Below are 12,174 nucleotides of genomic sequence, written 5' to 3'. Positions count from 1 at the left end.
AGGCAGGATAATTAAACTGCATTGTTGAGATCTGAACTCTTGGTCTTAGTGTTAGGTGTATATACTACAGAGGTCTGTGTTCTCATTCTCAGATTCTGGTGGGTACCCATTGCAATATGGGTGCCTGTTCACAAGCAGACTTAGATAGATAGATAGTCCTATGATGTCTCAGCTCTCAATAAGAACTAAGGTGAGGTAAGTGGCCCACTAAGCTCTGAAGTCACGTTATCAGACAGAGTTAGGCTGATGCAGCTTTTAAGTCTGAATGCTTTGTTGAAGAAAAGGCAAGGTGGCTATTCCTTGAGTTATGAACTGTCATGGCACACATGACTATGGTGACCTGAAATCTTCTCTGACTCTTCTTGCAGGTGTTGGTTGGATCTGGCACGCTCCCGTCCAGTGACTGCTCTTGATAATGAGAGATTCACAGTTCAGACAGTAATGCTAAAGTTTGCAGTCCCTGTTGTTTTGGTAAGTGCTAACATGTCATTCCTGTCCCATATCTCTTGGTCATGGATATGGGTTTCTCAAAAGAGGCTGCAAGAATGGATAATAGCACCTAAAATATAAATGCAGCATTATCATTTCCATCAGGAACAAATAGGACTCTGTGTTTATACTAGGCAGAAGACAGCAATGCAAAATAACACAAGATTACAGAAGGGTGTTAGGCCAAAATTTCTAGCACTAAACAAAGCATTGCTAAGATGCTATCCTCTCATACAGCGTACCCATAGCCCACATTATCTGAATCCTCAAAGGAAAAGGATGTTTTATAAATAGCGACAATTACTTATCCACTTTTGATTGTAATGAACCCTTGTCCGCTATTTTTTCTGCTGTACCTGAGCTATCCCTGCTGCTTTTATGCATGCTTGTACCCATCTGCTGTGTAAGTCTTTTGTGAATTTGTATCCTTAATCAAACTCTGTGTTAAGGTTAGATAGATATTTTGAGCATGTTATACTCCATTCCCCCCCTAGAGTAGTCTATAACTGTAACTAAGAGTTGAGCAGAATATATTTTCTGTGACTCTGCTCCACTGGAAGATAGAGGAGGTGATTGTTGTTCCTCTTCCTCCCTCCCCACTGATGATAATACAAAGAGAAACCCAGCAAGGATGCACGCTACTACCTATTATTAGGTCGAGCCTAGTGGCAGCGCGCACGTGCTGCTCACTCTTCGAGACTGCTGTAGTAGAGTATGGGAGAGAAGCAGCTCCCACTCTCCTCCCATATTTTTCATTGGCTTTTGTCATTATCATTCTTAAATGCTGTCTTCGGATTCATTAATAGGCTTATCTGATAGAGAGTACTAGCCGCAGATTCCTTCACGTAGAATTATCCAAAAGGCATGAGACTGGATCCAGAAACCTTTGTGCCAAGGCATCCTTGCGTGCCGGGGCGACATCACGCGAGTCTGTCCAGGCGTCGTCCGCGTACGTGACGTCAGCGAGATCACATAAGACCCGGCCCGGTTTGCCTACGTCAGTTTTTTCCTTTTCCGTGTGCAACGCAGATCCGATCCTTGCTACGGGCCTGTTTAGGACCCCTTTTCTTAATTTCTTTTTGGTGGAACAGCGTGCGAATGCCTTCGGGCTTCAAAACTTGCACGTTTTGTGGGCGTCTTATGTCGGCAACGGACCCTCACCTCATTTGTATGTGGTGTTTTGGGGAGGATCACAGCACCACAGATTGTGCGGCGTGCCAACAGTTGAAGCCGTAGTCGCGGTGGGAGCCCCGTATGAAACGTCTCTTGGCGCGTCTCTCCAGGTTGACGTCCTCCCCTCTGGCTGCTTCGGCGGACGCCTTCAGATATGGCCGTGGTCGTCATCCTCGCCCTTCTCCGATGTCACATGAGCGTCGCTCCCCGGTGGGTAAGTGTCGCAGTTTGTCCCGGGGGCTGGTATCCGGACTACTGGGGGCGTGGACTCTCTGTGGGTGATGTGGCCCCGCATGTCGTCCTATCCACCGTTTCCCAGTTTTGGGGCCTCGAGAGTCCAAATGGAGACATACGCGGTGGCTTTGCAGGCCTCGCTGGCGTCTCCTCCTCCTTCCCCTCCTGGGGCGTCCGCAGATCCCTTGCCCTGCGCAGGGCCCTCTGCGGCGGCGCCGGTCCGACTGGTTCGGATCCAGTCCTAGAGGATGTGGTGATGTTGGGGTGCAGCTCCTCTGGGGCACCTCCTTCAGGCCACGGCTTCTCTGCCTCGCGCAAACTCCAGCGGACCATCTATTGGCGGTCCTCCACCAGGGTTCTATTAGGAGGGAAATCTTACTTCCCTTTGAAGGTTCGCTCCTTTCTTCCTTGAAGGGGGCTTGGAGGCGTCGTGCCTCAGGGGACCCGGTACCTCAACATCTTCTGCACGGGCACCTCCCGGCGCAGCATGACCCGGCATGTCTTTCCCTTCACTCCTCAGCCGCCAGCCCCCTTTTGCGGACTGCTTTTCCCTCCCTGGCCCCACTGTTGACTCTGTCCGTCCCGAGAGGACCTCTGGCTGGACTCTTGTGGGCTCAACATGTTCGCTTCGACCAGCTCTGCCCTGCGGCCCTTAACACCTTGTGTGTGCTGGCTAGGGCCTCCTCCTGTTTGTGGGACTCGGCTGAGTCTCTGGGATCTGCAGCGTCCCAGGAGTCTAGTCAGGTAGACTTATGGCATCATGCATTGGATGGCCGGGAGCTAGCAGCATTTATTCTCCGCTCTCCTCTGGACATCTCAGAGGTGCTGGGCTGGGCCGTGGCTTCCTCAGTCGCTCTCCGTTGCCATGCTTTGCTTCGGGAGGAGTATTTCCTGAGAATATTCGGGAGCAACTCATTGACCTTCCATTTGATGACAGCCTGTTGTTCCATGCCCTGGCCGACTCCGCCATCGAAAGGCTCTTGGCAGGGCTCCGTCCTCCACCTTATCCTCCTCCTCCTCTGTCCCCTCCTCAGTGACTTCTGAGTTGGGTTGATTCTGGGCCTTCTTAGGCCGGTTGTTCTGGCAGTGAAGTGTGTTTTCTGGCCGTTTTACTTCATTCCTTGGGACTTTGGCATTGTTGGCTGCTGGACTGCCCTTGTGTTGATTGTGTGTGTTTTCTGCAGGAGTTGTTGCGCAGACTTGGCCCTGAGATTAGGCCTTTTGCTTTGCTTTGTCTGCTTGTCAGCCTTCAGCAGGGGTGTTTTTTTTCCCGTGGCTCTTTTGTTTTTTCCCCTAGTGCAGAAGTTCTTCTAAAGAGGGTTCCCATATCTTGGGACTTAACCTACCCTATATGGGGTAGTGGTAGCTCTCATAGAGCTTGCGCTCTGCTATAAGGGTTCTGGTCTCCTTCGGGTGCCTGTTCTCCATGGCGTTTAGGTAGGTTGCCTTTGCTTCCTGAGGTCGTGTGCGCAGTCACTCGTAGTGGTGTGTTCGGGCATCTCCTTCTCTCCCTGCTCCTGTCCTGAGGTCTGGGATGATCCTGTGTTCTCCCTTGCCAGGCGTCCCCTACTCTGCCTTCCCGGGGCCTCTGACTGGTCTTCTTGCTTCTGGCGGCTTGACTTCCGGCGCTGTTCTGGCTGGCAGGCTGCTGTCCATCTGGAGTGGGTTCGCCTTCTTTTCCCTCGTTTCCTTGGGCCCTCTAGGCTTCTTCTTCTTCTGCTTTTCCTGTCTTGGCATTAGACCGATGCTATGTTACCTTGTGGGGGAGTGGGGTGCTTCAGCCTCTCCGTCCTTGGTTCCTCTGCTGTGAGTGTATGAGCCTCTTCAACCTTCTTTCCCTCCTACATCCCCTTGGGGTCGGTGGGGTTCTGCTTGTGGGGGTTCTCTTCGCCTGGCAGGGGTGCGGTTCTACCTGGTCCACAGATCTGGTCCCCTGTGGGGCCTCTGTTCTGCATTGGCTGGTGGGGTCCTTTCACAGACCCTCCTTCCCAGGGCATATTGCTAGGGTATCTATTCTACGTGAAGGAATCTGCGGCTAGTAGTCTCTTTCAGATGTTCGAGTTGCGTACCTTCGGTAACGATGTATCTGGTAGAGACGATTCCAGCCGCAGATTCCTTCACGGTCCGCCCTTCCTCCCCTATTCAGCGAGGACCCTTGGGTTGGTATTCGGTACTCGCCTCCCGGTCGGGGGCTGTGTCTCCTGGGAGTGCCTTCCTTGTTCCCGACGGGTGGCTCCGTCTGGGGGCAGTTCATTCCTCCTTTCGTTCCTTTGAGGATGGGATTCCGGTGCTTCGGTGCCCTGCTTCTCTGGCTAATCCAGGTTTGGGGGGTTTGCTTTCTATCCCTGTCCACCCTCCCCTCCCTTCCTTCCATTACTATCCTCTGATTAAGGGTCATCTGGCTATGTCTTGCCCTTGTCCCTTGTGGGTTGTTGCCCTTTAGGTTGGGGTGGCCTGGTAGTTTGTTGTCCCGGTCTGTCATGGGACTGGTCCCATTCCTTGCTCAGGGTGGGGGAGGGGGGGGGGGAGTTTACTACGTGTGCCATGACTTTTAAGCATGTCCTTTTCCTCCGGGGCACAGGGATGGGAGGCTGTCTATGTGCTGGCAGGGTGACTGTGCAGGTTTCTGCTTGTTCTTCTTCTTGTGTCTTCTTTCCCTGCCCTTGGGTTCTTCTGTGTTGGCACTACTCTGGTGGTGTTATTAGTCACTGTTTCTTTATGATTTTTCTGCTCTTCGCACACTGTTCCCATGCTTCCACAATTTTTTATCTGGTGGTTCCGCGTTGAGGTGCGGAAAAGTTCTCAGAAGAATACTGACCTAGGGGCGCAGTGGCGGGTCTTATGTGACCTCGATGACGTCACATACGCGGACGACGCATGGGCAGAGTCTCATGATGTCGCCCCGCACCCGGCGCGCAAGGATGCTGTGGCAAAAAAAAGTTTTCGGATCCAGTCTCACTCCTGGGGATAATTCTACGTGAAGGAATCTGCGGCTTGAATCGTCTCTACCAGATACATTGTTGCAAAAGATAATTAACTCGTACTTTAGTCCCTTCTTAGTACGGTCTTGTCTTCATTTGTACCCTCCCATTGCGACTGGCCCTTTTACTTTGTTTGTTTCACTGGACCTGTTATTTAGTCTGTAAGCACTATCTACTTTATTGAGTTTCACTTCCTACAAGCCGGACATGCACTGCTTCAGCTGAAACCGCTTGTGTTTTTTTAAACAACACGACTGCCCCAGTAACACAGGCTCCTGCTTTCAATCCATTTTACCCTGCATTATCTCCAGCACACAAATCTTAAAACAAGCATTTGCAATGCAGTAGGTCTCGCATTTGTGAGAGTTAGAGCTATTGGCATTTTAAATGACAATGTCTTTTCCCCGTGTGTTTTTGCTTGGAGTGGAGTGGATGTATGTGGTGTGGAATTATGTGGGTTGAATTAGAATTATTAATCGTGGAATTATGTGGCATGGTTCACAGTAGAATTATGTGGATAGCAATTATTTAATATTGAGTGTACTGGAAATATGTGGAGTGTGAGTGTGTCATGAAGTGCACTTATGTGACTGCTTATTATCTGTTGTGGAGTGGCATGTTGAGGAGTTTAATTATGTGGTGTGCGGTTGAATTTTGTGGCATGATGTGGAATTATGTTGTGTGGATTGGAGATATGTGTTTAATTGTGTTGGTTTGGAACTGTGTATCATTGAGTGAAGTTATCCTGAACAGCCTAACATAGAAGCACCCACAGCTGCAGCACTCGGATAACAGAGTGAGGCTGGTTAGATATGCAGCATTGTGAGAGTAACCGCCATTGGCAGTGCTGTAGGGGTATCTTAAAGTAAGCGTAGTGTCATAAAACAACCTAAAATAATGCAGCAGCCCTTGTATGGCCAAGAATCTCAAAGGAGTCTAGAAAAGGCCACCTGGGGACACACAGTAAAGAGGCAGTCCAATGGCAAAAAAAGGTGGCTGGAGAAGGAAGGGTCAAGAGAAGGAGAGAATCAAAAGACAGGACCAAGACAAGGATTAACAAAAGGGGCTGAAGGTGAGTAAGCAGAGTGTTTTAAGGTGGCTGGAAATAAAAAAGAGAAGTTAATGGACAGAGAGGGTCTAGAGGGACTGCCTGGACAGAAAGTGCAGAACAGGACTGGTACAAAGATGTGGCTGGGCAAAGAGGAACATGAAGTGGCTTAGCAAGAGAGTTACAGGAAGTGGTTTGAAAAGAGAGTGACAGAGAATGTGACAGGAAATGCAAAAGCATTGAAATTAATATTACATCAAGCTTTTGCATTTGACTCATGAGGGACATCTAGTAACGACTAGTGGAACTGCAGCTCTTTGTAGAATTATTTTGATATTGGATACTATAATATTCACCACCCACTGCTAATCTTGTCCCATAATGCTTTGCAGGGCCTTTGGTTGGGATTGTATTTTTGCCCATAACTGTGCTTGGGGTGGGCCAAAAAGGATGGGACCACCACCGAATCATTCAGCAGGATGTGCTCTTTGTTTTCAATGCATCTGCCTGGTTCTCTCTTTAGGTTAGGGAGGATCTCAAAATCCTCACCTCTCTCACTGCTTCCTAAATTTTCATTTTCAGTTTTGTGAAATTACTATATGCATTTCAGCATGTAAAGACAGAGATACTTGTTACTTTACCAAAAGTATATGAGGTTTCTGTTTTATTTGGGAGTCTGGCGGAAGGAATTCACAGAGTTTTTTGTTCAACTTCGTGGAATTCCGCGTAGTAGTACTCCGCCAACTACACCCACCCTTAGAATTTACATCATAGGAAGTGACATCACAAGCCACGACTATGATAGGTCTGTGTGATGTATAGCCCTCTGACACTCTGCTTTGGAATCAATCGATCAGGGGTTTATAGATCGCGATAATCACCCGTGAGAGTCTCAAGGCGCTAGGGCGGGCAGCTACTATAATCACCCGTGAGGGTCTCAAGGCGATAGGGAGGGCAGCTACAGACGGGTACAAGAGCCAGGTCTTGAGGTTCTTCCTGAACATGGGCAGGTTGGGGGGAGCGTCTGATGTTCACAGGGAGCTCTCCCGCTTGTTCTGTTTCTGCTGATGTGGTGTACCTCTGCCAGGGCGAGGTCGGCGGAGCGGAGGTTCCTCTTGGGTATGTTCAAGGATACTCTCTTGTTGAGGTATTTGGGTCCGATGTTGTTGAGGGATTTGTAGGTGTGGGTGAGGAGTTTGAAGGTGACCCTCTTCTCGACGGGGAGCCAGTGAAGATCTCATAGGTGTTGGGTCATGTGTTCATGATGCAGTGTTCCTGGCTGCTGGGTTCTGGATGGTTTGCAGCTTGCGTAGAAGCTTTCTGTTGATTATCCAGTATTTGGGTGTCTTTCATAGATTCACATGCCTGAATCATTCCCCGTCGTCGAGACAGGAGCCTCCGGTATATAAAAAAGTAATGTGCTATAGACATACATAGAAAAGAATAGGCCTAAGGATCTCACCTTAGTGTCCTATCTACGTCCTTATGTAAAAAAAAGGACCAAAACAGAGTAGGCCCAAGGGTCCCACCTTGGTAGCCTATCTGTGTCCTTTTGTAAAAGGACCAAAGTAAAGAGAACCAACCAATCAGCTACCACCTCCCTCTAGAACCTTCCTGTCATGAGCCCAAGTCTCTCAGATTTTTTACTGCACGTTGTGCTAGGGAGTCTCCACCTGAGTTCTCCTCAGGAATCTTTCTAATTTCTTCAAAAAACGAATTTATTCAACTTCTATCATTGTGGCTGATAGTCAGAAAAAAGGTCTCTTTAGAGCCTGTTCCTCTTGTAGCAAGAAAAGGCTTCATGTAGAGGATAAACATGAAACCTGATTATCTTGCCTCTACCCTCAGCATCAAGCCAAGGACTGCAAAATATGTAGAACCTTCTCAAACAAAACCCTCAAGGTCCGAGAAGGACGCCTACTACTCTGGCTAAACAGGCTGAAGAACAAACCAGAAAACGACTTGGTATCAGAAGGTGAGTGTTTCTGGTACTTCACATTTTTCCTTGAAGAGGCCAAGGGTTACTTCCCCTAGCCCCTCAGACACTCCTCCTAAGAAGACTAAAAAGTCCTCAGAGGGCAAAACCTCAGTGTCTGACAAGGACCTTCCTGTCACCAGGAAGCAGCCGCTGGTCCTGACGACGACAGCGTCAATGGGCTCCTCAGCGCTAAAAACTGTCTCAACGTCGACGACGACAGCATCGTCGGCCACCTCCTCGACGACAAGGACAACACCTTCATCGTCGGCGAGTAAGCCTGTGCCGTCCACCATTCCAGTCACTCCGTCGACGACGAAGATTCTACTGTCGACGACGAGATCGACGACGACTTCGTAGACGAAGACCATACCGTTGGCGAAGCTTATCTCGTCGACGAGGATCATTCCATCGACGACAGCGAAACAGTCGACGACGGGAAAACCGTAGACGGTGGAGAAATTGCCGTCGACGAGGACACCGTCGACGGAGACACCGTTGACGACGGATACATTACCGTCGACGAAGGTAATTTCTACGGCGGCACCGTCGACACAAGTGTCGACAACCGCAGGGACATGGAAAGAGTCTGAGCTGCTATCGCATACCATGGATGCCTTCCCGCCTCAGACATCCCATATCACCCTTAAGATCACGAAAAGGCCAATCACGCCAGTCCTGATGTCGCCCAGTAAGGTGCAACAAGTACCTCCATCCTTCCTATTACAAGGTGAAGAGTCGGAGGAAGAGTTATATACACAGGCCACTAGCCCATCAGACTTAGTGCTTGAGTGCCAAAGCACAGACGAGGAGCCGGAAGAGGAGGAACATGTAGAGCAATCAGTCCACACTCAAGTGCGCACACAGGTTACACCAATGGTGTGCCTACCAGCATCCATTGTCTCAGACCTGCAATTCCTAATAAAGAACTACAAAGAGCGGTTTCCGGAGAAGCCCACTACGCCTACACTTCCAGCTGCACAGGTACCTGCTCCTTTGTCTCGACACAAGCCACCTCCACTGGTGCTTTGTAAAGACCAGGAGCCAACACAAGACATTCTCTCGTCTGACGACGAAGAGAGAGATCAAGAAGAGGGCGAGGTCCGTGACGAAGAGTCAGACCCCGATGTAGACCAGGACTATGTTGCACATTCTCCGGCCTCTCCAGAACCACAGTCTTCGAAATCACCACCCGTAGACATCGGTGGATTCCATAATCTCATAGAGCGGGCTGCCAAACGGTTCCATATGTCTATGGAAACTCAGGAGACTGAATGCTTCCTTTACGATTTTAAGGAGCCCGCTAAAAAGACAACAAGGTCAATCCCAATCATTGACTTTCTCTGGAAACAAGGCAAACAACTAATGCAAACGCCAGCTTCAATCCCAGTGGTAGTGCCCAGGCTTGATAAAAAATACAAGGCAACCTCGTCGGCGCCAGCATGCCTCACAGGTCACCCCAAGGCAGACTCTGTGGTAACCCAAGCGGCGCAGAAAAACTTGCGTAATCCAGCATCGCCTCTGTCGACGCCACCTGACAAGGAAGGCAGAAAACTGGATACTATCGGAGAACGTTTCTCCACCACGTCGGCCATGACGGTAAAAGTGGCGAATTCAATAGCACTTCTGGGCCGTTACAACAGTCAACTCTGGGCGGACATTGCACCCTATCTGTCTAATCTGCCAGAGGATTTAAAGGAGGAGGCTCATTCGCTTCTCTTAGAGGGCCAAACATCTGCCTCCGAGCTCATTGACTGCGCAATAGATGTCGCCATGACTGGTTTCAGGCAACTGGCAGGTGCTGCCGTATTAAGAAGGCAAGGTTGGCTCAAGGCCACCTCCTTCCGCCAGGAAGTGCAAACAAAAATCATTGATATGCCCTACGACGGCCAACATCTCTTTGGCGAAAAGATTGATGAGGCCCTCACCACTATTAAAAAGGACACGGACTCTGCCAAAGCTCTTGGAACTCTGCAATTCCGGAACCAGTCCTTTCGTGGAAACAGAGGAAGAGGACAATCTTCATATAGGGGTTCCTACCAGAATAGGTCTTCCTATCCGTACACCCAGGGCAAAACGCAATACCAACAGCGACAAAACCAGCCAGGACGTCAGACTTCCTACGGCAAGTCAAACTACAGGGGGAAAAACCAAAAAAGACCTGCTGGCAAACGCCAATGACTCGTTTCAATGGCCAGTCCATCCACCATTGCATTTTTTAAGACTTAGAGGAAAACTCACATACTTCCTAAACAATTGGCAGAAGATAACAACAGATCGATGGGTGCTCCAACTCATCCAAATTGGATATTCTCTAGAATTTGTCTCAATTCCCCCAACACCACCACCTGGCAAACGGTCCCACAGGCACCTACGGCTGCTTCTTCAGGAAATCGCTTCCATGCTCCAAAAAGGAGCGATAGAGAGAGTTCCACAGGCCCACAAGGGGAAAGGTTTCTACTCCCACTTCTTCCTAATTCACAAAAAAGGGAAAAAGTGGAGGCCAATCCTCGACCTCAGGGCACTCAACGTGTTCCTAAAGAAACAATCATTCCGTATGGTAACACTACAGGAAATCCTGGGTCTCCTAGAGGAAGGGGACTACATTACGTCCCTAGACCTACAGGACGCCTACTACCATATTCCTATCCTCAAAGGGCACAGGAAGTACCTCAGGTTCGCGGTATCAGGACAACACTACCAATTTCGTGTCCTTCCGTTTGGCCTCATCTGCCCCACGGATATTTACCAAATGCCTCTCCCCTGTGGCAGCCTTCCTTCGTCAACAGGGTCACCAGGTTTTCCCATACCTGGACGACTGGTTGGTAAAAGCACCATCTGCGACCGCCGCAGCCACATCCTCCAGCGCCTGTCTGAATATCTTCCACCGACTAGGTTTGACCCTCAACCGAGAGAAGTCGGCACTGGAACCAAACAAGGTCATCACTTTTCTTGGAGCGACTCGGGACACGGAACGCGTCAGAGCTTTCCCCTCTCAGGAGAGAAAGGCCAAACTCATCTCCCTGGCCACGTCAGTGGCATCACGGGAAGACTCTACCTGTCCGCACCTTCAAGTCCCTCCTCGGCATGATGTCCTCATGCATCATGCTCATTCCACACTGCCGCCTCAAAATGCGCCCTCTCCAGGAGGAACTAACGAAGCAATGGACACAAGCTGCGGGATCATTCCCATGAGGCACAGGGTCAGACTGATTTGCATATAGCCATGTCTGAACTGGGGTGGCAGAGTGGGCTAAAGAACGGTGATGGATTAAACCCAGATCTTTTGACTGGGTGTGAGTGGTTGATTGATTCAGATGCTCCGTCCATCACCACCCCCTTTTGTACCGCTTTTGGCCGCCATAAGTGTGGCAGGGTATGCTCAGATGTGAGTCCCTTGCTCCTCACTTTGCCACTAGATTCAAGCAAGCCGGGCTGAAGACGGCTGGAATGCCAAAAACCGGTCCTCGGAAGCTTGTTTCCGGTACAGGGAAGACATGGCTTGGCAGTTCGGGCTGGACTGTTCCCATGAGGCACAGGGTCAGACTGATTTGCATATAGTCATGTCTGAACTGGGGTGGCAGAGTGGGCTAAAGAACGGTGATGGATTAAACCCAGATCTTTTGACTGGGTGTGAGTGTTTGATTGATTCAGATGCCCCGTCCATCACCACCCCCTTTTGTACCGCTTTTGGCCGCTGCAAGTGTGGCAGGGTATGCTCAGCCGTGAGTCCCTTGCTCACTTTGCCACTGGATTCAAGCAAGCTGGGCTGAAGACGGCTGGAATGCCAGAAACCGGTCCTTGGAAGCTTGTTTCCGGTCCAGGGAAGACATGGCTTGCCAGTTCGGGCTGGACTGTTCCCATGAGGCACAGGGTCAGACTGATTTGCATATAGTCATGTCTGAACTGGGGTGGCAGAGTGGGCTAAAGAACGGTGATGGATTAAACCCAGATCTTTTGACTGGGTGTGAGTGTTTGATTGATTCAGATGCTCCGTCCATCACCACCCCCTTTTGTACCACGTCTGTAGTGGTGGGCACTGGCTCCCGAGGGCGGAGGGCCACCAGGTGTTGTCCCAGGCGGAGGTGCAGTGTCAGAGGATGAGGTCCTTGGTCTTCTCTGAGTTGAGCTTCAAGCAGCTGTCTTTCATCCAGTCTGCCACGTTCTTCATTCCTTCCTGGAAGCAGAGTCGGGTGTCTTCGAGATTCTTTGTGAGTGAGAGAATGAGCTGGGTATCATCGGCGTTGGATACAATGCTGAGCCCATGCAGTCTG

The 12,174-nt window shown here is 50.0% G+C and overlaps 1 protein-coding gene and 1 pseudogene across 4 annotated transcripts in view; both read left to right on the top strand.

Moving 5' to 3' along the window:
• TMEM94 (transmembrane protein 94) overlaps positions 1–12,174 on the top strand; it is a 734,938-nt gene that overhangs the window by 241,253 nt on the left and 481,511 nt on the right. For all 3 annotated transcript variants that reach the window (XM_086930762.1, XM_086930761.1, XM_086930760.1), the window contains exon 8: positions 369–471. In XM_086930762.1, coding sequence (XP_086786888.1) covers positions 369–471 — 103 coding nt within the window. The remainder of the gene's footprint in view (positions 1–368; positions 472–12,174) is intronic.
• Positions 3,323–10,081, top strand: LOC147702123 (uncharacterized; annotated as a pseudogene). Its single transcript, XR_015297130.1, has 2 exons — positions 3,323–3,333; positions 7,614–10,081. The product of XR_015297130.1 is annotated as an uncharacterized LOC147702123 (transcript).

This window comes from Lissotriton vulgaris, chromosome 7 (assembly GCF_964263255.1).
Source record: "Lissotriton vulgaris chromosome 7, aLisVul1.2, whole genome shotgun sequence".
Classification (NCBI taxonomy): Eukaryota; Metazoa; Chordata; class Amphibia; order Caudata; family Salamandridae; genus Lissotriton; species Lissotriton vulgaris.
Note: the sequence above shows the minus strand (reverse complement) of the source record. Positions and strands in the feature narration are given on the sequence as shown.